Source organism: Colobus angolensis, unplaced genomic scaffold (genome assembly GCF_000951035.1).
Source record: "Colobus angolensis palliatus isolate OR3802 unplaced genomic scaffold, Cang.pa_1.0 Scaffold201, whole genome shotgun sequence".
Lineage (NCBI taxonomy): Eukaryota > Metazoa > Chordata > Mammalia > Primates > Cercopithecidae > Colobus > Colobus angolensis.
Genome location: NW_012115167.1, coordinates 5,076,584 through 5,102,713, shown reverse-complemented (window position 1 = coordinate 5,102,713; position 26,130 = coordinate 5,076,584). Strand labels below are relative to the sequence as shown.

At 36.4% G+C, this 26,130-nt stretch overlaps 1 protein-coding gene across 1 annotated transcript in view; it reads left to right on the top strand.

Annotated features, from left to right (window-relative positions):
• Nucleotides 1-26,130, top strand: part of USP34 (ubiquitin specific peptidase 34) — a 253,164-nt gene that overhangs the window by 200,286 nt on the left and 26,748 nt on the right. The window contains 15 exon segments of the mRNA XM_011941829.1: nt 2,902-2,966; nt 3,052-3,127; nt 3,216-3,263; nt 3,382-3,447; nt 6,718-6,798; nt 9,636-9,721; nt 10,261-10,429; nt 10,533-10,607; nt 11,912-12,063; nt 15,862-15,910; nt 15,994-16,098; nt 16,495-16,539; nt 17,547-17,651; nt 18,688-18,835; nt 24,084-24,718. Of these exon segments, the coding sequence (XP_011797219.1) occupies nt 2,902-2,966; nt 3,052-3,127; nt 3,216-3,263; nt 3,382-3,447; nt 6,718-6,798; nt 9,636-9,721; nt 10,261-10,429; nt 10,533-10,607; nt 11,912-12,063; nt 15,862-15,910; nt 15,994-16,098; nt 16,495-16,539; nt 17,547-17,651; nt 18,688-18,835; nt 24,084-24,718 (1,905 nt within the window).

Sequence of the window (26,130 nt, the reverse complement as noted above, 5' to 3'; positions counted from 1 at the left end):
AAATAAATAAATAAAAATAAAGTGAGGAAGCTTAATCATTTCTGGCTTTTGATTTAAAGTGAAAGATGTGTGACTCCTCATTTTACTTGATACAGAGAGGCCATTGTAGGGTTGTTAATTGACCTAATTCCAGTATTGTCTCAGGGAATGTGGAGGCCTAAGGAGAGGGAGAAAGTGAACAGTGGAGCAGTCAGAACACACACAACTTGTATTAAGTGTGCCGTCTGATATCGGTGTAGTTCGTGGTACCCTGAAATAATCACAATAGTAACCTCAAAAAATCACACTGATGATAGATCACCATAATAATATGATATATAATACAATGTAATACATAATAATGTGTAATGACGAAAATGTTTGAAATATTTCAGGAATTACCAAAATGTGACAAAGTGAGGACATGCTAGTAAAAAAAATGGTGCCAATAGACTTGCTTGATTGCAAGGCTGCCACAGCCCTTCAGTTTGTTGAAAAATACAGCATCTGCAAAGTGCAGTAAAGTGAAGCACAATAAAATGAGATATGCCTGTACATTAGAAAATTCCTCATTGCAGACCTAAGCCAACAATTTTTTCTGTAATTGTTCCAGCTTACTATTTTTAAATGAGTGTGCCTACATGTTTTCTTAAAATTAAATTTAAAATGTAAAATACTGTGTACATGAACATTAATATGATTTTAGATATAAACCAGAATGTGGTTCTTTAGATTTGTACATTTAAAGCATAGCTGTTAATCCCGAAAGATAACATAAAACATTTTAGAAGCATAAAAGAGATTAAGCACACTAGTTATAAATTGTAATGATTCTTACAGATAATATAAGGTAAGAGTTCTCAGAAAGTGTAGTTGATAGGGTTTGCTAGAAAAGGGTCAGGAAATACTTTGGGAAGTTAACCTTAAACTGAAACTTGAAAGTTAGAGAAGAGGTAATCATGTGAAGAATGCTCGGGGCCAGGCAAAGAAAACATTATGTACAAATTGCCTAGGAAGGACAGAGCTTATTGGCATGTTTCGGAAGCCAAAAGATGACCTATATGGCTGTGATGGTAGTTCAAGGAAAAGTGGCCCAAGATGAGGATGGACAGTTAGGTAGAAAATAGCTAGGGTAAGGATGGGTGCAGTGGCTCACACCTGTAATCCCAGCACTTTGGGAGGCTGAGGCAGTTGGTTCACCTGAGGTCAGGAGTTCGAGACCAGCCTGGCCACCATCATGAAACCCCCTCTCTACTAAAAATACAAAAATTCACTGGGTGTGGTGGTGGGCACCTGTAATCCCAGCTACTTGGGAGGCTGAAGCAAGAGAATCGCTTGAACCTGGAGGTGGAGATTGCAGTGAGCCGAGATCGCACCATTGTACTCCAGCCTGGGCAACAAGAACGAAACTCTGTCTCAAAAAAAGAAAACAGCTAGGGTGGCTGGGCAGAGTGGGATGAGATTACCCCTGTAATCTCAGCACTTTGGGAGGTAGGTGGATTGCTTGACCCCAGGAGTTCAAGACCAGCCTGGGCAACATGGTAAAACCCCATCTCTACCAAAAAAAAAAATGTATATATATATTAGCTGGGCATGGTGGCACACACCTGTGGTCCCAGCTACTCAGGAGGCTGAGGTGGGAGGATCACTTGAGGCCAGGGAGGTCAAGGCTGCAGTAAGCTGTCATGCTGCTGCACTCCAGCCCAGGTGACAGAGTGAGACCCTGTCTCCAAAGAAAAAAATAAATAAAAAAATAAAATCCATGAAAAATAGCTATACACATACATAGATACAATATAAAAAGGACTATCAAACAGATGAATGTTTCTGTAAAACAAAAATAGAGCAGAACCGAAAACACTTACATGGTAGAAACCACAGTATTACCTGCCTTTAGGTTCAGGAGATCATGTTGACCACTAGTTAGGCCCTAATGGGATTGAGGGGACAAAAATTGTGACACAGAATCTACAACTGAGCTCATGGCTGGAATCCAGAGTTTAGAATGGGGCTCCCTTGTTATAAAAACTACTGAATGAGATGGGCAGAATGCTATCAGACTCCGCCTGATACAGAGTCTGATACAGGGGCTACAGCTTAATAGAACGTTTTTGTGCCTGGAAATGCCTAAGAACTCTGAAGCAGGCTATTCACTGATTAAACTGTGATTTCCCAAATATCACTGTGGAACAGGAACCCTATTAGTTTCTAAATTAGTATAGTGGACTGGAGAGGCAAAGAGAGATAGTTGAAAATCTTCAATGGAAGATTAAAGATAAGATTGGGACTTTCAGCTCAAAATGAACCTATCGACCAAAATTCCAAAATAAAATCAGAAGTACAGCCCTACAAAAGACAGCTAGTAATACCAGTAGTCAGAACATCTAGATAAAAATAGTTTTATGGAACTGACAAAAACATAAGGCCTATTTAAGGTATTCAGAGGGTTGAAGACAAAAACAGCAGAGTGATCCTACAGTGCTAATGTGAGAAATAATTTTTAATGATTTTTATAAACAAATCACATCTGATTTGGGTCTGCCAACCAGAATTAAGTATTGTACCAACTTTTAAATGTAAACCTTTCTTTTATAACCTTATCAGAATGTAACATGACTTATATTTTATTCATTTATATACTTGTTCTTCAGATAGGATTTCAGAATTCTTGCAGCATTTTAATAAATACAATAAAAACCTCACAGTTGCTTGAGGTAGCCAGATAACTATTAATAATTACAAAATATTAGTAGCAACCATTTATATGAGTATACTTGGGGAAAAAATCAAAATGAACTTTAAGTGCATGTGTTTTATTTTGCAGTTTTTTAGAGGAGACTTTTTGTCTAATAAAAATATTAGTAAAATGTAATGAAGTAAACTGCTTTATCATATATCTAATGTTAACATTTTTGTTTTCAGTGGATTTGGCATGATAACATGCAGTTTCTTCAAGACAAAAACATTTTTGAACATACGTATTTTGGGTAAGTTTGGTAAATTTCATAGATATTTTACACGTTTTAAAAAAATCTTATGTGTGAATTTTAAATGATTATTTTTAAATTCTAGATTTATGTGGCAATTGTGTAGTTGTATTCCCAGTACATTACCAGATCCTAAAGCTGTGTCCCTAATGACAGCAAAGGTAATAAATATATGAACTTTAAATAATTCTGTCAAAATTTACTACTTTAAAATGATTGAAGCTTTTTTTGCTGTATCTTTTCTTACAGTTAAGCACTTCTTTTGTCCTTGAGACATTTATTCATTCTAAAGAAAAGGTATGTGTTTTACACTATGGATTTTTTTTGTCATTTATGTTTTTATCAGGTATCTTTTGGTTTTTGTTATTGTTGGCTCAGAAGTTCATAAACTGACTGACTTCTTTTACTTTTCTAGCCCACAATGCTTCAGTGGATTGAACTGTTGACCAAACAGTTTAATAATAGTCAGGCAGCTTGTGAGGTAAGGTGATAATTCAACAACTAATGCATAGCTTAAGATTCTTTTTTTTCCCCTCTTATCTAAGATGCTATAGCAAAGTTGTTTTATCTATCACAGGCAGCTAAATGTTAGTCATTCCGAAAATCATTTAGCTGAGAAACTTATAATTTTATATATCACATCCATTACACTGATTAAATAATTGATTATTAAGTCACTTAAAAATTCGTGTTTTGGCCGGGTGTGGTGGCTCATGCCTGTAACCCCAGCACCTTGGAAGGCTGAGGCGGGCAGATTACAAGATCAAGAGTTTTCAAGACCATCTTGGCCAACATGGTGAAACCCTGTCTCTACTAAAAATACAAAAAATAGCAGGGTAGGGTAACGCATGCCTGTCATCCCAGCGCCTGGGGAGGCAGAGGCAGGAGAATCACTTGAACCTGGGAGGCGGAGGTTGCAGTGAGCTGAGGTTGTGCCACTGCAGTCCAGCCTGATGACAGAGCGAGACTCTGTCTCAAAAAGAAAAAAAAAAAAAAATTTTTTTTTTCCCCTTCATCTAACAGAAGGAAAAACTATGTATAGAAAATTCCAGACTCTTCCAAATATTTCTTAACTACTTTTGTTTTTACAGCCTTATTAAGGTATAAATGACAAAAATTTTATATATTCAAGGTATACAAAATGATTTGTACATTGATACAATGTACACTTCACAAGGTACATTGTGAAGTGATTACCACATTCAAATTAATTAACACATTTGTCACCACGTAGTTATGTGTATGTGTGAGTGGTGAGGACACAAGATCTCCCTTAGCAAATTTCAAGTAAACTATGCAAAAAATTTTTAATCTTTTTTTAGTCAGTTTTGTCTCAAAACAATACAATGTTACAACTAGTGTCATGATGCTGTACATAAGATCCCCAGAATTTATTTAAAATGGGAACTTGGGATCAGGCACGGTGGCTCACGCCTGTAATCCCAGTACTTTGGGAGGCCAAGGCAGGTGGATCACTTGAGGTCAGGAGTTTGAGACCAGCCCAGCCCACATGCGAAACCACGTCTCTACTAAAAATAAAAAAAAGTAACTGGTCATGGTGGTGTACACTTGTAATCCCAACTACTGGGGAGCCTGAGGCAGGAGAATCGCTTGAACCCTGGAGGCGAAGGTGCAGTGAGCTGAGATCACGCCACTGCATTCCAGCCTGAGCGACAGAGTGAGACTGTCTCAATTTAACAAAATAAAAATAAAAAACCTGAAACTTTGTACTCTTTGGCCAACCTCATCTTCCTATTTCTTCCATCCCTCTCTTAACTACTTTTGTATGTTGTTAGGAAATGCTTACCATCATCTGTCACTTCCTCTTTCCCCACTCTCTGCGCCAAAAAAAAATTCACCTATCCACCTATCTCAGTAGATCAGTTTATGCCCGGTTTTAGCTCCCCATCCCCCATTTTAAGAGATGCATCCCTAAGGATAATCCACTCACAGGTAATGACAGCTTAATCATATTGCCATCTTAATTTTTAGATTAGCAACCAAAGAGTTGTAAACTCCATAGGAATGCAAGTGTTACAAATTAACAGAAGTGGGAAATAGCAGTCTAGTATATAATTGATGAATTATATTTAAAGGTTTTTTGCATATTTAGAAGTTCATCTAATCATACCTTGTAGAAATAGAGTAAGGGAATCTATTCCTCAGAAATTTCAAATACAAAAGTGTAACTTTTTGAAACTTTGTAATGAGAATTTGGAAACATGGACAGAAGTAGAAAGGGACCATAAGCTGTCACATGCCTGTTCCTCAGCTTCAATAAATAATATTCTTTCATTCTTGTTTCATCTATCCCTGTTCTTTTTTTCCCATAATGAAAGAATTTTAAAGGAGACATAAATATATTATGCATCCATAAACACCCAGTATATATTTATAACATAAGAAAACTTTAAAAACATATGCAACCAGTAATATTAGAAGTGATTTCTCATCTTTATAACTTTTTTTACCCCCAGAGAGGGTGGTGTTCTGTCACCCAGGCTGTTGAATGCAGTGGTGCACAATCATAGCTCACTGCAACCTCAAAATCCTGGGCTTGAGCAATCCTCCTCCCTCAGCCTCCCGAGTAGCTGGGACCACAGGCACACACCAACACACTCAGCTAATTTTTTTTTTTTTTTTTTTATAGAGACGGAGTCTCTTTGTTGCCCAGCTGGTCTCAAACTCCAAGCTTCAAGCTATCCTCCTGCCTCTGCCTCCCAAATTGCTGAGATTATAGGCATGAGCCATTACGCCTGGCCAGAAGTGATTTATTCTTGTCATCTAATACCCATCCTATGTTCAGTTTTCTTTATCTCAAAAAAAAATTTTCAGTTGATTGGTTTAAAAGAGTCGTTCAAACAAGTTCCACATTTTGCATTCATCTGTCTCTTAAGTCTTCCTTAATCTGTAAAAGTTACTTTTTTTCTCCATGCCATTTTTTGTCATTTGTGCTTTAGGATTTCCCTCATGCTTTCTTTGACTAATTGCATTTTCCTGGTGGTGTTTAACATGTTCCTCTGTTTCCTTCTCCTCTCATGGCTGTTTGATAGATCCAGAGTTTCTCCAGTGCTAATTAGATCATAATTTGTTTTTAAACAGAAAGAAAATGAATCATGCTCATATCATATATTATTAATAGGAGGCTGGGTGTGGTGGCTCACGCCTGTAATACCAGCACTTTGGGAGGCCAAGGCGGCTGGATCACCTGAGGTCAGGAGTTCAAGACCAGCCTGGTCAACATAGTGAAACCCCGTTTCTACTAAAAATACAAAAATAAGCCAGGCATGGTGGTGTGTGCCTGTAATCTCAGCTACTCTGGAGGAGAATCACTTGAACCTGGGAGGCAGAGGTTTTAGTGAGCCGAGATCGTGCCACTGCAGTCCAGCCTGGGCAATGGAGCAAGATCTGTCTCTGTCTCTCTCTCTTTCTCTCTCTCTATATCTTTATTTATTTTAATTAAGGAGTAAAGATTCTGTAGTGTGACATTTATGAGGGCTAAGAGAATGATATTTCATTTTATTATGATAAAGGACATACTGTAATATAAATGGCATTCCATGGAGTTGTGTAATGTTGTAACCCTTATTAAGATTTTTAGAGTTTGGACTTTTATAACAATTAGAGAAACTTTTCTGGTAAGAACTTAAAAGAATTAAAACACTGACTATAAATAAAATTCTTATGTGACTGTTAGCCCGTGTAACAAATATTTATTGTATGTTAAAGTCATGCTGTGTTATTTTTACAGTGGTTTTTAGATCGCATGGCTGATGATGACTGGTGGCCAATGCAGATACTAATTAAGTGCCCTAATCAGATTGTGAGACAGGTAAGAAAAAATGTGTTTGAAAAAAATTATTTGGAAAAGAAGTTACTTTCAATTTAATTATTCTAAATTTGCTTATTAGTGTGTCTTAACCTAATATTGATAATAGTACGAAAAGATCTACCTCCTATCATAAAAGTCATTTTGTTGTTGGTTTCACCAGGCTCTTTTAACATCAGGTCGCTAATAAGGCGATTAAAATTATGCACATTTCCTGGATTTAGGAAGATTGAGTGTAACTTCCTACTTTTATTATTAGATCCTGCTCTTTATTATTAGATGCTTTATGAGTTGTACTGATTGTTTTAAAATCCTTAGACATTCTAACCATGGTGTAGAGTACTATAGTGACCTTGAAAGCTAATGAGAAGACTGTAACTTGCTTCTGTGATTGGTTCTGAACTGTCATACCAAACAGTTTGTTTTCTTAAATTGGGTACAATAGACAATGAAATGTAAATATTACTTTATAGACACTTTCGACAAAATCAAAAACTTTATGCCACTTTCCAGTTACTATTGAGATAGATATGCGTGTGTGTATATATAAAATATACATTATATATAACATGTGTATACATGTGTTATATATAATGTATATTATATATAATGTGTGTTATATATAATGTATATTTTATGTGTATATATATATAGGATTTGTTTTTTTAGAGGATTTTGCTCTGTTTCAAGCAGTCCTCTTGCCTCAGCAGCTAGGACTACAGGCACACACCACCACACCTGGCTGATTTTGTTTTGTTTTTAGACAGGCTCTTGCTCTGTCACCCTGGCTCTAGTGCCGTGGTGCTACATGACTCACTGCAGCTTCCACCTGCTGGGCTCAGCAGTTCTCCCACCTCAGCCTCCTGAGTAGCTCAAACTACAGGCACACACCACCACACTTAGCTAATTTTTGTATTTTTTTTGTGGAGAGAGTGTGTCTCCCCTGTTGCCTAGGCTGGTCTCAAATTCCTGGGCTGAGGCAATCTTCCCACCTTAGCCTCCCAGAGTTCTGGGATTATACTTGTGAGCCACTGAGCCTGGCTTAAGATACAATTCTTACACCATAAAATTCACCCACACCTTTCAAAATGTAAAATATAGTGGTTTTTAGTATAGTCACAAAGTTGTGCAACCATCACTACTAGCTAATTTTGGAACATTTGTCACCCCCACCCCCCACCAAAAAAAAACAACCCTATACCCATTAGCAATCAGTTCCTATTTTATGCTGTCCTTTCTCCTCAATCCCTGACAATTACTAGTCTACTTTCTATCTTTATAGATTTGCCTGTTTTGACCATTTCATGTTAATGGAATGATACAGTATTAGTCTTTTGTGACTTACTACTGTGGTTTAACAATCTTTTAGGATTTATTCATGTTACAGCATGTACCCATATTACATTTTCTTTTTTTGCCCAGTATTTTGTCAAATGTATATACCCCACATTTTGTATATCTGTTCCTCAGCAGAACATTTGAGATGTTTCTGCTTTTTGGCTATTTTTAATAATGCTATTAGGAACTTTTAGTACAAGTTTTTGTTTGGACATATATTGTCACTTCTTTGTATACATTTTTAGAACTGGTAAACTTTTTTGTTTTTGTGTTTTGTGTTATTTTTTGAGACGGAGTTTCACTCTTGTGGCCCAGGCTGGAGTGCAATGCCATGGTCTCAGCTCACTGCAACTTCTGCCTCCAGGATTCAAGCAATTCTCCTGCCTCAGCTTTCCGAGTAGCTGGGATTACAGGTGCGCACCACCGTGCCCAGCTAATTTTTTGTATTTTTAGTAAACAGGATTTCACCTTTTTGGCCAGGCTGGTCTCAAACTCCTGACCTTAGGTGATCTGCCTGCCTTGGCCTCCCAAAGTGCTGTTATTACAGCCACCGCACCAGTGGTAAACTGGTGTTTTTTGGTTAGTTGGTTGGTTGTTGTTGGTTTTGAGATGGAGTCTTGCTCTGTCACCCAGGTTGGAGTGCAATGGCGTGATCACATCTCACTGCAACCTCCACCTCCCGGATTCACACAGTTCTCCCTGCCTCAGCCTCCTGAGTAGCTGAGATTACAGGTGCCCACCGCCACACCCAGCTAATTTTTGTATTTTTAGTACAAACGGAGTTTCACCATGTTGGCTAGGCTGGTCTCGAACTCCTGACCTCAGGTGGTCCACCCACCACAGCCTCCCAAAGTGCTGGGATTATAGGCTTCAGCCACCGTGCCCAGCTGGTAAACTGTTTTTTTTTAATAGTGACTACAGTGTTTGATGTTCTTGCCAGTGATAGATAAGAGTTCCAATTTCACCATAATCTTTAGCAGGTAATACTGTCTTTTTTATTTCAGCTATCCTAGAAGGCATGAAGTGGTATCTTATTGTGGTTTTGGTATGCATTTTCCTAAAAATTGTTACGCATTTTTCATGTGATTGTGGTTCACTTGTGTATCTTTAAAGAATCTTTACATTTCCTTCTCCTAGCTGCTGACCCCATGATGAGCAGTTGCCCTTCCCCATTCCACTCTTCTTAAGGAATTGGATACTAGATTTTCTTTTCTCTGTATCTCCACTAGCTAAAAGGATTTTTTGAAACTTTGTTTTTGATCATCTGTATTACTGAAACATAACAGTTTGTTGAGTTTTTTTCTCTTTATCATAAAACTGATTTTTTTATGCTAACTTTGCCGTATTTCCTTAGTCCATTGTTGAGACTCCAGAAAAGCTCCAGAATACCAAGATAATCTTGTGCAAAGTATAAATGGGTGGCAGAGAATTTTGAATCAAGTTAATTTTTCAAATCTTTGTTACCTGATAAGTTGGCTCTTGTTTTATCTTTATCTTCACAGATGTTTCAGCGTTTGTGTATCCATGTGATTCAGAGGCTGAGACCTGTGCATGCTCATCTCTATTTGCAGCCAGGAATGGAAGATGGGTAAGAAGTACTTTTTGAACGTGTGTGTGTGTGTGTGTGTGTGGTGTTTTTTTTGTTTTGTTTTTTTAAAGAGATAGGGTTTCTTCATGTTGCCCAGGCTAGTCTCAAACTCGTAGGTTCAAATGATCTGCCCGCCTCGTCCTCCCAGATTGCTAGGATTACAGGTGTGAGCCACCTTGCTTGGCCCTAATTTTTAAGTTTCTTGACGACCTGCCTACAGAGTATTTTTTAAAATCCACACTGAAATATTTGTTCTGTTTAAAAATAATCTGTAATAATACATTCAAGAAGGTAAAACTATTTTTGTTTTGTTTAAATTTTGCATCTGCAAAGTCCTCTACAAACTACATTATGGCTTAGTCTTTTTGTTTGCATTGATTTAGCCAGTCACAGTAATTGGAGTCTAGCTACTTATATTATTGCAGTTGATATTCATTATCTCAAAGATAGAGAAATTCAGAGTTTAAAAAATATTTTTTCTCTCGAACAGTATTTCCAGGCCTCATACATTCTCTAAGATCTATTTAATTGTCTTTTAGGTCAGATGATATGGATGCCTCAGTTGAAGATATTGGCGGTCGTTCATGTGTCACTCGCTTTGTGAGAACCCTATTATTAATTATGGAACATGGTGTAAAACCTCATAGTAAACATCTTACAGAATATTTTGCCTTCCTTTACGAATTTGCAAAAATGGGTGAAGAAGAGGTGAGGCTATATCTTGTCTATTTTTTGGATTATCTACCTTTTTTCAGTATTTGCAACTTAATTACTTTTATTTTACATTTTTAAATTTTGTTTGTTTGTTTAGAGCCAATTTTTGCTTTCATTGCAAGCTATATCTACAATGGTACATTTTTACATGGGAACAAAAGGACCTGAAAATGTAAGTACAATTCTATTATACATCAGGAATTAGAGGCCATGGTTTTCATAGTTTGCATTGTGCGAAGTCCTGAGATGTTAGAACCCTTTTTAAAATCCCTTCTGGAAACTGATGTTAGATAATGTGAAGGGTCTAAGATTGGTTGATGTTTTTAATGTAACTTGAATGGATATAGCAAGAAAGAAACAACTAGGTAATGAAGTTCATTGGTCATGTCTGAAACAGAGCAAATAAACTGAGGCAAAGTGGTCACCTACTTTGGGGTCTTACTAACAGTGAATTGTTTTTGTGAACATTTTGGTGGTCACATTTTTAAGTTCTTTGCTATTAAGTTTAGAGTCTTTCCAAAATTTAAGTAGCTGGTCTATTAATAATATTAAAGTATTACATCAGTTTTGTGTTGTTCATAACAAATGCATTGGATTGTATGATCTACTTGCACTCTTATTTAGTCCTTTTCTTAACCATAAGAGATAAGTACCCTTTATAACTCCATTTAACAGATGAAACAGTTGAGACTTAGAGAAGTTAATTTGTAATGCTTCACAGAATATACACTAGTAAATCATAAAATCTTTTGAGTCTCTGCCTGTAAAAGCCCAAGTGAATGTCTCTTTGAAATACCTACTATTTGGATTATCAGGAAACTATAAATAAGAATTTCTTATTTTGTATAACTGGCATTTTTATTAAATAGGAAATATTGTTTTATCATACTTATAATTTTTATCCTGATTTGTCTTCCAATGAGCTTGCTTATAAGAAAAAAGTTATTCAAGGATTTATAGGTAAGGTAAGTAGTCAGTGTTGAGAATTTTTTTTTTTTTTGAGATGGAGTCTCACTCTGTCACCGAGGCTGGAGTGCAGTGGTGCTATCTCGGCTCATTGCAACCTCTGCCTCCTGTGTTCAGGCGATTCTCCTGCCTCAGCCTCCCGAGTAGCTGGGATTCTAAGCGTGTGCCACCACGGCTGGCTAATTTTTGTATTTTTAGTAGAAACGGAATTTCACCATGTCGGCCAGACTGGTGTGGAACTCTTGACCTCAAATGATCCACCCGCCTCAGCCTCCCAAAGTGTTGGGATTACATGAGCCACCGTGCATGGCAGAAAATTGTTATTCTTCACAGTTCTGGCAATTTAATCTAAGATTGTCCTGAATGTGGTTTAGAGTGTTTTACGTTAGATTTAGGTCTTTGTGCAGTTGTTTTTCATGTTACAAGCTCCTGCCACCATCTACACTGTTAAATTCTCAAAATGATATTAAAACTACTACCATATTAAAATTGAATTTTATTCCAACTTAGCCTCAAGTTGAAGTGTTATCAGAGGAAGAAGGGGAAGAAGAAGAGGAGGAAGAAGATATCCTCTCTCTGGCAGAAGAAAAATACAGGCCAGCTGCCCTTGAAAAGATGATAGCTTTAGTTGCTCTTTTGGTTGAACAGTCTCGATCAGAAAGGTGAAATGTTTCGAATTTAAAATGTTTAAAGCATGTTTGGTTTTATTATTTTTACATATTGTTTACCACTAGCTTTTTCCACTAGCTTTTTATTATATATGTTTAATTATGTAATTGTTACGCACTAGCTTTTATTATATAATTCTTTTTAAATAATACTACTATTCATCAACTCTTGTGGCATAAGAATATCAGTTTTTTTCTACCAAACTTTTGTGAGTCATGTTAGAAATAGTCATTGAAAAAATATACAGTAAAATATCTAGCAAAATAGAGCGTGCATTCGTTCTTTAACCTAGCAGCTTCATTTCTAGGAATCTGTGTCCAAAATACAGAAAGATGTATATGCAAATCTGTTTATTGAAACCATGCTTCTGATAGTAAAAGACTAGAATCAGCTGAATGTACATCAAAAGGGAACTAGTTGAAAAAACAGCATCCATTCAAAAGAGTACTCTATAGCTGAAAAAAGGAAGTATGGAATTTATCTGTACTACCACAAAGAAATCTTTAGGATCTATTACTAGTAAAAAAAAAAAAGAAAAAGTGGGAAAACATGTATATGGTACCGTATTTTTTCAGGGAATACTGTGATGACAGAGAGAGAGAGAGAGTGTGTGTGTGTGTGTGTGTGTGTGTGTGTGTGTGTGTGTACAACCAAACCTCATTATTTGTGGATTTCCTATTTGCAAATTCACTCATTTGCTAAAATGCATTTGTAATGCCAAAATTGGCACTCGGGGAGCTTTTGCAGTCATTCACAGACTTGTGCATATGCAGAGTGGCAAAAAACTTGAGTTGCCTGACATGCCTTTCTAGGTAAGGTCAAAGAAGGCAACAATTTGCCTTTTTGTTTCAGTTTCCATATTGTAAACAAATGTACTTTTCATGGTGTATGCTGTGAAAATTTTTCGTATATTTGTATTTTTTGTTCATGATTTTACTCTTTAAAATGGCCCTCAACCAGGTGCGGTGGCACGCGCCTGTAGTCCCAACTACTTGGGAGGATGAGGTGGATTTTGAGGCTGCAGTACGCTACTTTGGAACCTGTGAATAGCCATTACAGGCTACTTTGGGCGATATAGGAAGATCCATCTGTAAAAATAAATAAATAAATACATACATACATACATACATAAAATCATACATAAAATGGCCATCAAGTGTAGTGCTGAAGTGCTCTCTGGTGTTCTTAAGCTCAAGAAGGCTGTGATATGACTTATAGGGAAAATATATATGTTAGATATGTTTCATTCATATGAGTTTTAATACTATTGACAGTGAGTTAAATATTCATGAATCAACAATATATACTAAATAAGGTATCTTTAAACAGAAACACTCATAAAACAAGGTAATTGTATTGATTGGTTGACAGAAATATTGCCAGAGGCTCACAGAAATTTAATTGTGTATTTTCCCTAGTAGCGATAATTTGGTATTTGCTAATTCAGTATTTGCCACACTTTACAGAACACAACTACCTCAAATACAAGAATTGACTATAAATCAAAAACTTTTTTGTTTTAATGGTTTCCAGTGGATAGAGGAAGAAAAACAGGGTGGAGGGGGCGCAAATGGATTCTTGATAGATTTAACTTTGGAATCATATAAATGTATAATTATAAATAAGTGAATAAGAAGTAATCTCTAAAAATCAAAAGCACAGTGAAATAAATGAACCTAACTATATATTAAATAGGTAAATTTCTAGTGGGATGGATAGGAAGGACAGAGAATTGCAAAATTTTCCTGAACTGTAATAGTAATTACATTGTTTGTAATAAAAGTATTATTCTGAAAATATTAATGTATATTACAGGATGAAGCAAATAAGTAACTTTTAATGTCATTGGAAACCAAGATTTTCAGCAAAAGAAAGATAAAAATATTATAGGGTTTTGCATAACTTAATTTAAAACTAAATTTGAATTGGAAATATCAGTAGCAGTTTATGGTGTATTTGCAAACAGAAAATCTATTACAGAAAGTGTTTTATCTACCACTGTTTTCTGAAAAGACCTGGAAACCCTGTACAACCCAGAATCAGTGAGTACCCTTGGCATCTAGGGTATAGTCTCTAGGTTTCACTTCCCACTGAAAGAATTGGGATTCCTTGGAAAAACGACCAGTTCCAGTTCTTGGGAAAGAAATGAATGGGAAGCTTGGAATGTCTTGTCATTTTGGAAAGCAAGGAGGCAGTCTGAGACTACTGAGGTCATGGTAAAGAAACTCAAGAGCCAACTTACGGAGGTTTCTACTGGTCATAGATTGGACAGCTTTGAGCATCGGTAATAACTGCAGTGGACTGTGAATCAGATCAAAGATTTTTAAATCCATGAGTTCATAATAATACCTAAAAAGAAATTTTTTTTAGTTTACTGGCAACTTTTGGAGTATACTATGAAATCAAATCTTTATTTTTGAAACTGATAAATAATGGAAACAGTATCAAGCATTTATTCTACTTGAAAGTATACTTCATGGCAGCCAAATGGTGATTGAGGGGAAGTTTGTGTTCTTATATGTATTCAAGCTAATTAATGAGCAAGGACAATTGGAATTAGAATATCACTGTTTTGGAATCCCAGATGAAATAAAGGATCTAGGCAGTTATCATCATTGACAGAAAACCTTGCAGAAAGACTAACCCTTCCTTGTGTGCCTTCTACAAGATACTATTAATTAAAAAGTCAAACTTAGATCTCATGAAGTCTGGATCTGACTACCAGTTTATAGAAAATGCAGGGACAGAGTAACATGTTAAGACAGCACCATAAGGATACAATCAGCAAAGTATAAATGTGAGAGAAACTACAGGACAAATGACCTTCAGCAGATAAATTGCAAACACAAAGCTGGTGGGGAAACCAATAGATTGAAATATTTAAGAGACATTTCAACTAATTATGGCAAAAGACTTTATTTGAATCCTGATTCAAACAAGTTAATTTTTAAAATGTTTTTAGAAACTTCAGGAAATGTATACACTGGATGTTGTATGATAGTGCGGAATTACTCATTTAGGCATGAATAATGGTACTGTGGTTATGTTTTTGAAACCTATCTGTTAAAGATACTATGATTTATGGATTAAATGATAAAATACCCGGAGTTTGCTTCAGAATAATTCATATTGAGTGGATGGGGGTTCAAATGAAACAAGACTGGCTATGATTTTGGTAAATTTGAAGCTGACTGATGGAATACTTGTGCTATTCTGTTTTTTAATATAGCTGAAATTTTTATAAGTTATAAAAGAAATACGCAATCTAGGTGTAGTGGCTTGTGCCTGAATCCTGGTTACGTAGGAAGATCCCCTGAGCCTAGTAATTCGAGGCTGCAGTGAGCTGCGATCACATCACTGCACTCCTGCCTGGGCAACAGAAGTAGACTCCATCTCTAAAAAGAAGGAAAGGAAAAAAGGAAGAAATATACAGTAATTTTAAACTGGGAGATGAAATGCTAATTTCTAGAAGTCCATTTGGTTGTGAAGGGTCTCATGTCCAAAAAAAAAAAAAGTAAGTAAGATAAGACCCATCCTACTGTTTTATATACTAAAATAGTAAGTTAATTAAATGAAAATGAAGTACATTTGGGCTTTCATTTACCAGTCCTGGAATGTTGAAAAATTGCCTAAAAGATATTTAACAAGCAAGTGTAGCTAGCAAAAAATCATTTTATGATGGCAGGTTAGTACAGTTACAATTGAATCAACAATTTTTGATACATGTTGTAAATCGCTATAAAGTAATACAGAAGGAAGAAAAACTTATTTCCACTAATATTTTCTTTCAGGCATTTGACATTATCACAGACTGACATGGCAGCATTAACAGGAGGAAAGGTAGTACATTCTCTAATATTAGACAATTTGATCATCACAAAAATAATAACAGTTCTTAAATGAACAACTTTTGCTTTTGACAGGGATTTCCCTTCTTGTTTCAACATATTCGTGATGGCATCAATATAAGACAAACTTGTAATCTGATTTTCAGCCTGTGTCGATACAATAATCGACTTGCAGAACATGTAAGTGCTAAGGAACAGTCTTAAAGATTTTTGGAAATTTTTAAAAAGATTACCCTGAAATCTGGCCGGGTGCGGTGGCTCATGCCTGTAATCCCAGCACTTTAGGAGGCCAAGGCGGGAGGATCGCTTGAGCCTAGGAGTTTGAGACCAGCCTAGGCAACATAGTGAGAACCCGTCTCTACACAAAATAGAAAAAGCTAGCCGGGTGTAGTGGCACATGCCTGTAGTCCCAGCTACTCGGAGGCTGAGGCAGGAGGATCGCTTGAGCCTGAGAAGTCGAGGCTGCAGTGAGCTGTGATCTCGCCACTGCATCCCAGCCTGGGCGACAGAGCGAAACCCTGTCTCAAAAACAAAACAAAACAAGAATATCCTGAAATCCTCCTCTTTCTGTTTTAGATTGTATCTATGCTTTTCACATCAATAGCAAAGTTGACTCCTGAGGTATGTAAACATTTGTTAATTTATGTTTTTAAAACAATCTTCAGCACTGCTAATGCTTTCAAATGAGCCTAATTGTTCTTGAGAACAAATTTATCAGGGTTTCTCCCATAATATAATAACCTGTTTTTAAGTGTATAATGTGAATAAAATGAACTACTAATCATGTCTTATTACAAATACAATTTTCTCAACTAAATGTAAATATGTGTGTAGACTCATTGTATCAGAGTGCCACCTGGATGCCAGGCTTTAAAGTTGTTTGATTTGGAGCATATATCATAATTGTGCCCAAAGAAAAAGTAGAGCAACCAAGACTCAGCATATGTGTAAATGTATATAGAAAATAGAATACAGTGTTATATAAAAGCATTTTCATAAAATGGAAATAACTATTTTAACAGTCGATGTCAGACGTTACCATAAATTACCCCTAAGGTTGTTATAGGAAGCTTTTAATCTAAATTTTTCAGTAGAACACAGTTGTCTCATTAACAATTTATTTTTGGGGTTGGGGACATGTTGCTTAAAGGATACACATTTTCATGAATAAGTTCCAGAGATCTGTTTTGCAGTGTGGTGACAATAGTTAATTATACTTGAAAATCATTGAGTAGATTTTAAGTGTTCTGACAAAAAATAAGAGTGTGAGGTAATGCATATGTGATTAGCTTGATTTTGCCATTCTACCATGTGTACATATTCCAAAACGTTGTACATCATAAATATTTACAGTGTTTGTCAATTTAGAGAATATTTTTCTAATTATCTTTTTCAAAATACACTTGACATCCAGAAAAATCTATTGCACGTGGTTCCCAGTTGACTTTGTATCCCCTCACTGATCCTGCTGCTTTATGGTAGTTAGGTTCACATGCAGAAGTACTGGCTGAGCTCTTCTCCCCTAACACAGATTTAAATGTAGTGTGTAGTAGAATATATGTTTCTTTTCTGCTGAAAGAGATGGGTTCAGATTGATCTAAATACACAGTCATATATGTGTTTTACAGGCAGCCAATCCTTTCTTTAAGTTGTTGACTATGCTAATGGAGTTTGCTGGTGGACCTCCAGGGATGCCTCCCTTTGCATCTTATATTCTGCAGAGGATATGGGAGGTAAGTCTTGCAGCAGGTATTTTCAGTGCTTATTTCCCTGAGGATTTTATTTTTATAATATAGTGACTACCATTTTAAGTACCAGTTTCTTATTACCCCAAGATGGTTTTAGTAAGTCACAGGTTTGGGGAAGAAAAGAGTTCTTAGCTAGTCTCCTATTGTATTAAAGACATTCTTGTAGCGTTATAAACAGCTTTAGCCTATTTGAAGTTTTCATTGCCCTACCCTCCAAAGTTCCATAAAGCAACTAGAAGTCCTAGAAATACAAACCAAGTGTTTTCAAGAATTGACAGAAATGGTAGAGGAAGCACCAACCATCTTTTTTCTTCGAGTTATGGCCGAAGTCACAGCATTTCTCCTTGTTTGAGTATTGGAAAAACTCAAGACCAGGAGACAGCAAATCTTTTCCTGAAAGGGTCAGAGAACAAATATTTTAGACTTTGTGTGCCATACAGTGTCTGTTGAAACTACTCAACTTTGCTGTGGTAGCATATAAGCAATCATGGACAAGAAATGAGTGGGTATGGCTGTGTTTCAATAAAACAACAAAAATGGGCAGCCACAGAATTTGACCTACTGGCCATAGTTTGCCATCTCCACTCTAGATTCCTAGGATTCCCCTTTCTCATGAAAAAACTCTCCACAGCAGTATAGCGAGCTTCTTGTATTCTCACTTAGTACCAGGTTGGGCATGTAATCAGAAAAGTAAAGATGAGAAACCTTAGAGAAATAAAAATACTTTTAAAAAAATTTCCAAATTTAGCAAGACCTAGAAGTCTGGAGTTCTCATATTTGTCTTATGGTTCTTGGTTATTTTAAATTTATTTTGTAAACCAGTGACACATTTTTCTGAACACTTCTGTTGACAAAAGTAGTTTTTAAAATGGGAAAAAAATAGGGTGAAACCTTTTTAGTCTCTAATTGTCAAAAAAATACTTTAGCTTTAAGTGTTTAATAGTATATACAAAAAGTAAGTAAAAAAAGTAATTGCTCATTCAGTTGGCCTTATATTCTGTTCTTCTCATGTTATTTGTAGGTGATTGAATACAATCCTTCTCAGTGTCTAGATTGGTTGGCAGTGCAGACACCCCGAAATAAACTGGCACACAGCTGGGTCCTACAGAATATGGAAAACTGGGTCGAGCGGTTTCTTTTGGCTCACAATTATCCTAGAGTCAGGACTTGTAAGTCAAATATTCAGAATTTCATAAGCCATTTATTTATTGTTCAAAGTTATGTTTCTTTTGTTTTTAGACAACTACATGCCCATTGTTGTAGAATGCAGAATTTTTGGAGATGTTATTTCCTTGTTTTTTGTTTTTTTTAAGGATAGAAAACCATGTTATTTCTTGGATAACATCATCACTACTATCATTTTTGTTTCCTTGCTTGATAAGAGTGATAAGGCATGATCAGCATTAATGAAGGGAGTAAAAGCTTAGAAAATTCTGTGTCAAAAATAACTTTTGAGAAGGTTAAGGATAAAATGGTAATAAAGACATAAGCTGAGAAAAACTATTGGCTGAAATTATGAGAGTTATATAAACACTTTAAGTTGTACACAAGCCAGTAAAAAAGATCTTAGGTAGACAGATATCAAAAACAATTCACAAAATAGAAAGTTGCTTGGAAATAAACATAGAAAATGTTATTTTGATAGTTCAAAACATGAAAATCTAATTTTTAAATTTCTTATAATTATTATAAACTTTTCTATTTGCTGAGAAGGTCTTACAGTCAGTGATACTTAAGTAGCAATAAAAACATCTGAAATCCAGATGTTGGATTCCTTTTTTTTGTTGTTTTTGAGACAGTTTCACTCTGTTGCTCAGGCTGGAGTGCAGTGGTTCAATCTCAGCACACTGCAACTTCTGCCTGTTGGGTTCAACTGATTCATGTTAGCCTTCTGAGTAGCTGAGATAACAGGTGCACCCCACCACACTCAGCTAATTTTTGTATTTTTAGTAGAGACAGAGTTTCACCATGTTGGCCAGGCTGGTCTGGAACTCCTGACCTCAAGTGATCCGCCCACCTCTGCCTCCCAAAGTGTTGGGATTACAGGTGTGAGCCACTGCACCTGGCCCAGATGTTGGATTCTGAACACCATTCTCCAGTAAAAGAATTCACAGCTCCTAGGAGAAATCACTGATTTTAGGGCTAGGGCAGGGAATATACAAGATGAGTGTGGAATATCCTATAGTGTTAGAAAGTGAAAGTACTCAAAAATCAAAATGGTGGGGGTATGTCAAAGAAACACAGAGCTAACCTGAAAAGAACTCCCAATGGCCAAAGCTAGAACAATCTGAGTAACAAAATAAATTATGTAGCACTGGATTATAACCCCAAGGATAAAATAAATATTCATGAGTCCATACTTAGTAGAAATAAATGATTGAACAAATAAATGGAGAAGAAACAAGTCTCCCATACAAAAGAATTCCATATAATTTATGTACACATCTCCCCAGGAGGTAGAGCTTAATTCCTCACTCCTTGAGTATGAGCTTAGTGACTTTCTTCCAAGGAGTGGGGTGTGGGGGAAGTAACTTCACAGTGAAGAAACTTTACAGATACAACTCAGCCGGGTGATAAAGGTTAACATCATTGTTGATCGATGAGGTTGATAGTATGTACCCTTGATATGGCATGATGGCAAAGGGCACTTCATCTCTTGTGATCTTCCTTCCAAAAACCCATAACGTGAATCTAACCATGACACACATCAGACAAACTCAGATTGAGGGACATTCTATGAAATACCTGACCAATATTCCTTGAAACTGTAAAGGTCATTAGAAACAAGGAAAATCTAAGAAACTGTCACAGCCAAGAGAAAGTTAAGGAGACATAATGACCAGCTGTAATGTATACTAGATGGGATCCTGGAACAAAAAAAGGCCATTAGGGCAAAACAAGTGAAATCTAAAGTTGAGAGTTTGGTTAGTAGTAATGTACTTGTGTTAGTTCCTTAGTCACAACAAATGTACCATCATAAAATGTTAACTATGGAGAAAACTAGGTAAGGGGGGTGTATCGAAATGGTTCTGCTTATTTTAAAATAGAAGGTTCATTTGAGAGAAGCACCTTTCACTGGAGTGAACACATATGGATTGGCATGGGCACTCTGCTCATGGACCTTTTTTTTTCCTGCAAGTTTAGTTAACTCCGCCTTAATAGGATCTTTGTAAGAGCACACAGCCAAGAGCTATGTGAGAGCTGTGTGCTCTTAAAAAGAGATGTGTGCTAGTTGGCATTCATGTCTTGACCACTGACCATAAAACCAAAAAAAAAAAAAAATACTACCTTGAACCCCCAAAAGGTTTTTCAGCCAGCTACTATGCCTAATACTGATGACAGTGCTGAGGAAATGGCATTCTTGTACACTGCAGTGGCATTGTTTAATATTACCCTTATGAAAGACAATTTAACAGATCTTTACCAAGATTCTTAAAAATTGTATGCCCTTTTATTTATTTATTTTTATTTTCTTACTCTTTCTTTTTTTTCGGGATGGAGTCTTGCTCTGTAACCCAGGCTGGAGTGTAGTGGCACAATCTTGGCTCACTGCAACCTCTGCCTCCCAGGTTCAAGCGATTCTCCTGCCTCAGCCTTCTGAGTAGCTGGGATTACAGGCACCCACCACCTTGCCTGGCTAATTGTTTTGTATTTTTAATAGAGTCGGGGTTTCACCATATTGGTCAGGCTGGTCACAAACTCCTGACTTCGTGATCTGCCCACCTCGGCCTCCCAAAGTGCTGGATTATAGGCGTGAGCCACTGTGCCCGGCCAGTGTGCCCTTTTAATCTCAGTAATACTATTTTAGGGATTCCAGTGTAAGTATATGGATGCCCAACAGCATGATTTATAGTAGTGAAAAATTTTAAACTGTTCAGTTGGGAAACATTGTTATAATGCATCATTTTAAAATTATGATATGTGAAGACTATGTAGTAATATGAAAAAGTGCTTGTGCTCTAACTTGATAAGAGTCCAAATATTTGAATAGAATTAGTATAACTTAGAATAAGAATTAAAATAACGTGTATAAAAGCTTCATAGAAATACTTCTAAATACAACAAAATAAGTGAGAACTTTTAATACAGAGAAAAGAAGAAAAATTGAGACGTCAGTGTAGAGTTGCCATATAGACATGGAAGTAGACTTAACGTTTTTTGTAACATACAGCTATATCCAGGGACTCTTAAGTTAGAGGAAGGCAGTTAACCAAATGGCAAGATGGCCTTTTCTTCCAAATTAACCCTCCTATCTGTTCTTAAAGAAAAACATAATTTTAAAGTTGTATTTTTTTCTGTAGCAGAATTTCCCTTTTATTTAAAAGCAAGTAGCTTTTATAGGAAAAGAAGGTGGTTAGGTATATGATAAAGCAAAGTAAAATGTTAATTATAGAATCTCAGTGGTAGGTCTTGGTCTTAATAGAGTTCTTTCCAACCTTATAATGTGTCCAAAAAATTGTCCCAATGAAATGTTGAAGTGAAAGTATATAACTCACACCAACCAAATGACTTTTTTTTTTTTTTTTTTTTTGAGATGGAGTCTTGTCCCATCGCCCAGGCTGGGATGTGGTGCTGCGATCTCAGCTCACTGCAGCCTCCACCTCCAGAGTTCAAGTGATTCTTGTGTCTCAGCCTCCTGAGTAGTTGGGATTACAGGCGCCCACCACCACACACACCCAGCTAATTTTTGTATTCTTAGTAGAGATCGGGTTTCACCATGTTGGCCAGGCTGCCTGACCTCAGATGATCTGCCGGCCTCAGCCTCCCAAAGTGCCGGGATTACAGGCATGAGACACCGCACCCAGCCAAATGACTTTTTTAAATCATAAATTACTTTTCTCAATTGCAGCTTTATGCAAAAAATGATCAGGATGATACCTACATGCCAGGTTTTTATATTTGTTAAAAAACTGAGCCTTAAAAATTCTGACTAAGAAGACTAGTATATAGGTAAAGAAATAACCTAGAAAGTTATACACACAGTTTAATTTGGAAATAAATTTGTAAGATAAACTAAATTAATTTTAGAAACCCTAACTTTGTTTGCTTTGACAGTACAATGGAAATTAACAAATTATCGTTAGAATAGGGGAAGACAAGTAATGGTTGTACTGAAAAGAACTCAAACTCAGACATTCGAGAATCTTGAGGAGGTTCCGTAGCGAATGTTAGGAGCATTAACCTGTGAATCTGATAGGCTGGATTTGAATCCCAGCTCTGCCACTAGCTGTGTAAGCTGAGATAGCCCCATCGTTGTAAGCCTGAGTAAAAGTAGAGATAATAAACACAATGCCTAACACATAAAGTTATGATGTCTAATAGTATACATTCAGTAAAGGTTTACAATTCTTATTATAGTTATTACTATTATTGTTTTACCATTATCATTATCATCATCATTGCTTCTCAAGGCAAAATCTAGGCTCCACCTCTTTATCTGTGTGACCTTGGTCTTTGCTTCTCCGAGATTCGGATTTTCCAGACCACTGTTAATTCCATCCAGGGTGATTGTGAGGATTAAATGAGAAGTTTATACAGCACCTAGGTCAATGCTTTGTTGATAGTAACTGCTTTTACAGGTTAACGCAACATAATAATAACGCAAGTCATTAACCCCTCAGCATTATAACATAGGCTTAGTAAGTTTAACACCCAGTTCCTTCCTTGGGTGTAAGTTTAGCCTTAAAAGATTTTTAAAGATTTTCCAAAGTTAATGTTCTATAATTAGCATATATGTAATCAAATAGGACTTTTATGTGTATCTCATTCTTTCTTTATAACTTAAGCGTATATTATCTGGTTACAGTTCAACACCCAATTCTTTCCTTTGGTGTAAGGTTAGCCTTAGAAGACTTTTAAAGATTTTCCATAACATTCTATAATGAGCATATATGTAATCTTATATATGAACTTTTATGTATATCTATTTCTGTCTTTATAACTTAAGTACATTTTACCATATCTGTAAGTTATTACAAAGTAATTTATCATTGTTTTTCAATTAAGAAGAAAACTAAGACTGTAGAACATTAAATGGTTTGACCTTCTCAGGCACCTTCTGGTAGATCTTCTGACTGCAAATGCTGGGTTCCCTCTGTTAAATCATACTACTTCCTGAGAAGAAATAAAAGATAAAGTGGGAAAATTCTGCATCTTAGGCTAGCTAAAGAAAAGTGGTTTAAAAATTATTGCCAATTCAAAAATAACAATGGCAGAATAGAAGTTATCTATTTTTATCACCCCTTGGGATCTTTTTGTGGGGCCAAGGGGAAAGCAGAAAGATATTAAAAGAGATGTTCATGTCCCTTTTTATTCATTTGAATTATTAAAGGGAACAGTGGCTTTGTGATTAATGACTGCTGTTCAGTCTATTTTATATCTTACAAGGATCTGACAGTTTTGTTTTACATTTTGTAGCTGCAGCTTATCTTCTGGTGTCCCTTATACCAAGCAATTCATTCCGTCAGATGTTCCGGTCAACAAGGTCTTTGCACATCCCAACCCGTGACCTTCCACTCAGTCCAGACACAACAGTAGTCCTACATCAGGTCTACAACGTGCTCCTTGGTTTGCTCTCAAGAGCCAAACTTTATGTTGATGCTGCTGTTCATGGCACTACAAAGCTAGTGCCCTATTTTAGCTTTATGACTTACTGTTTAATTTCCAAAACTGAGAAGCTGATGTTTTCCACATATTTCATGGATTTGTGGAACCTTTTCCAGCCTAAACTTTCTGAGCCAGCAATAGCTACAAATCACAATAAACAGGCTTTGCTTTCATTTTGGTACAATGTCTGTGCTGACTGTCCAGAGAATATCCGCCTTATTGTTCAGAACCCAGTGGTAACCAAGAACATTGCCTTCAATTACATCCTTGCTGACCATGATGATCAGGATGTGGTGCTTTTTAACCGTGGGATGCTGCCTGCCTACTATGGCATTCTGAGGCTCTGCTGTGAGCAGTCTCCTGCATTCACACGACAATTGGCTTCTCACCAGAACATCCAGTGGGCCTTTAAGAATCTTACACCACATGCCAGCCAATACCCTGGAGTGAGTAAAATTGATACTCTTTTATCTCTATCCTCAAATAGATTGGAAATACCTGTTTTTTCCCTGGTGGGAAGTGGTGGCAGAATATAGAATCATCTCACCATTCTTTCTTAAGAACTTAATGTATATTTGTTTTCTTAAATACATATATAAAATGCTATGTTGTTATAAAATTGATAACTGTGAGGATAACTTTTCTTAGGGTGAAGTTAAAGTTTCATATCTAGTAAAACTTACCTGTTTTCTAATTTGTGGTTTTGTAAATGTATTCTTCATGTGTGCCTAATGAAAAAAGTCAGCTTTATGGTACAGTTTTAAGGAATTGAGTACTTTGCTATTTAAAAATCAGATATTTGTATCAATATCTACATGCTGTGCTAAACTGTGAGCTAGACAATTTTGTATCTAAAGCTAGTAGTATTCCCCAGTATTTTTTGTCAAGCCGCATCCAAACAAATGAAATGCTTAAGAGATCAATCAAGATACATGTATATGCAGTCTAAATTGGGTCCCTTTTTCTCTGCAGACTATTTGTAGGTTTTATGTTAAGTTTCCTCCCCTCAATGTAAAACTGTCAAACCTGGATAATGCTTTTCACTGTTGCCTCTTATTCTCTGTTGTAAACTATAATTTAAAGATAGACCGTCCTTTATAGATCAGATTGTTTTTTCTAGATGATGTAATTAGTTGTATAGAATCTCACACCCGGGAAGAATAACCTAACTTCTAGTCAGAGGAAATTAGAATCCCAGGCTGGCACGGTGGCTCACACCTCTAATTTCAGCAATTTGGGAGGCCAAGGCATGCGAATCCCTTGAGCCCAGGAGTTCAAGACCAGCCTGGGCAACATGCCGAAATTCCATCTCTACAAAAAATACAAAAGTAGCCGGGTGTAGTGGTGTGCACCTATAGTCCCAGCTACTTGGGAGGCTGAGGTGGGAGAATTGCTTGAGCCCAGGAGATTGAGGCTTCATTGAGCCATTGTACTACAGCCTGGGCAACAAAGCAAGACCCTGTCTCAAAAGAAAAAATCAGAATCCCTACAATGCAGGAAAGAAAGTGAGTGTACAAGTACCAAGAAATTCAAAACCAATACCATAAGAATGTCAATCTTTCTGACTTAAAAGGGGTCAGGATAGGATTTACTAAGTTTCAATGAATTTGTATCATATTCACGTAAATAATATTTGATCTAGTTACTAGATGTGATGTCCAGAATTAAATATACTTTTGACAAGTACTAGTTGAGTTAGAATGTATCCCTCCATGTTATTTCTTGCCCTTGACATCAGTGGAATGTAATGTCTTTTACTGTCAAATGTCCTTATCTATTAGAAATTTTCATGAAAATGGTACTTAGTTTTCTGCTTTGAAAAATAAGCTGGGGGTTTCAGTTCATTGACAAGTATGTG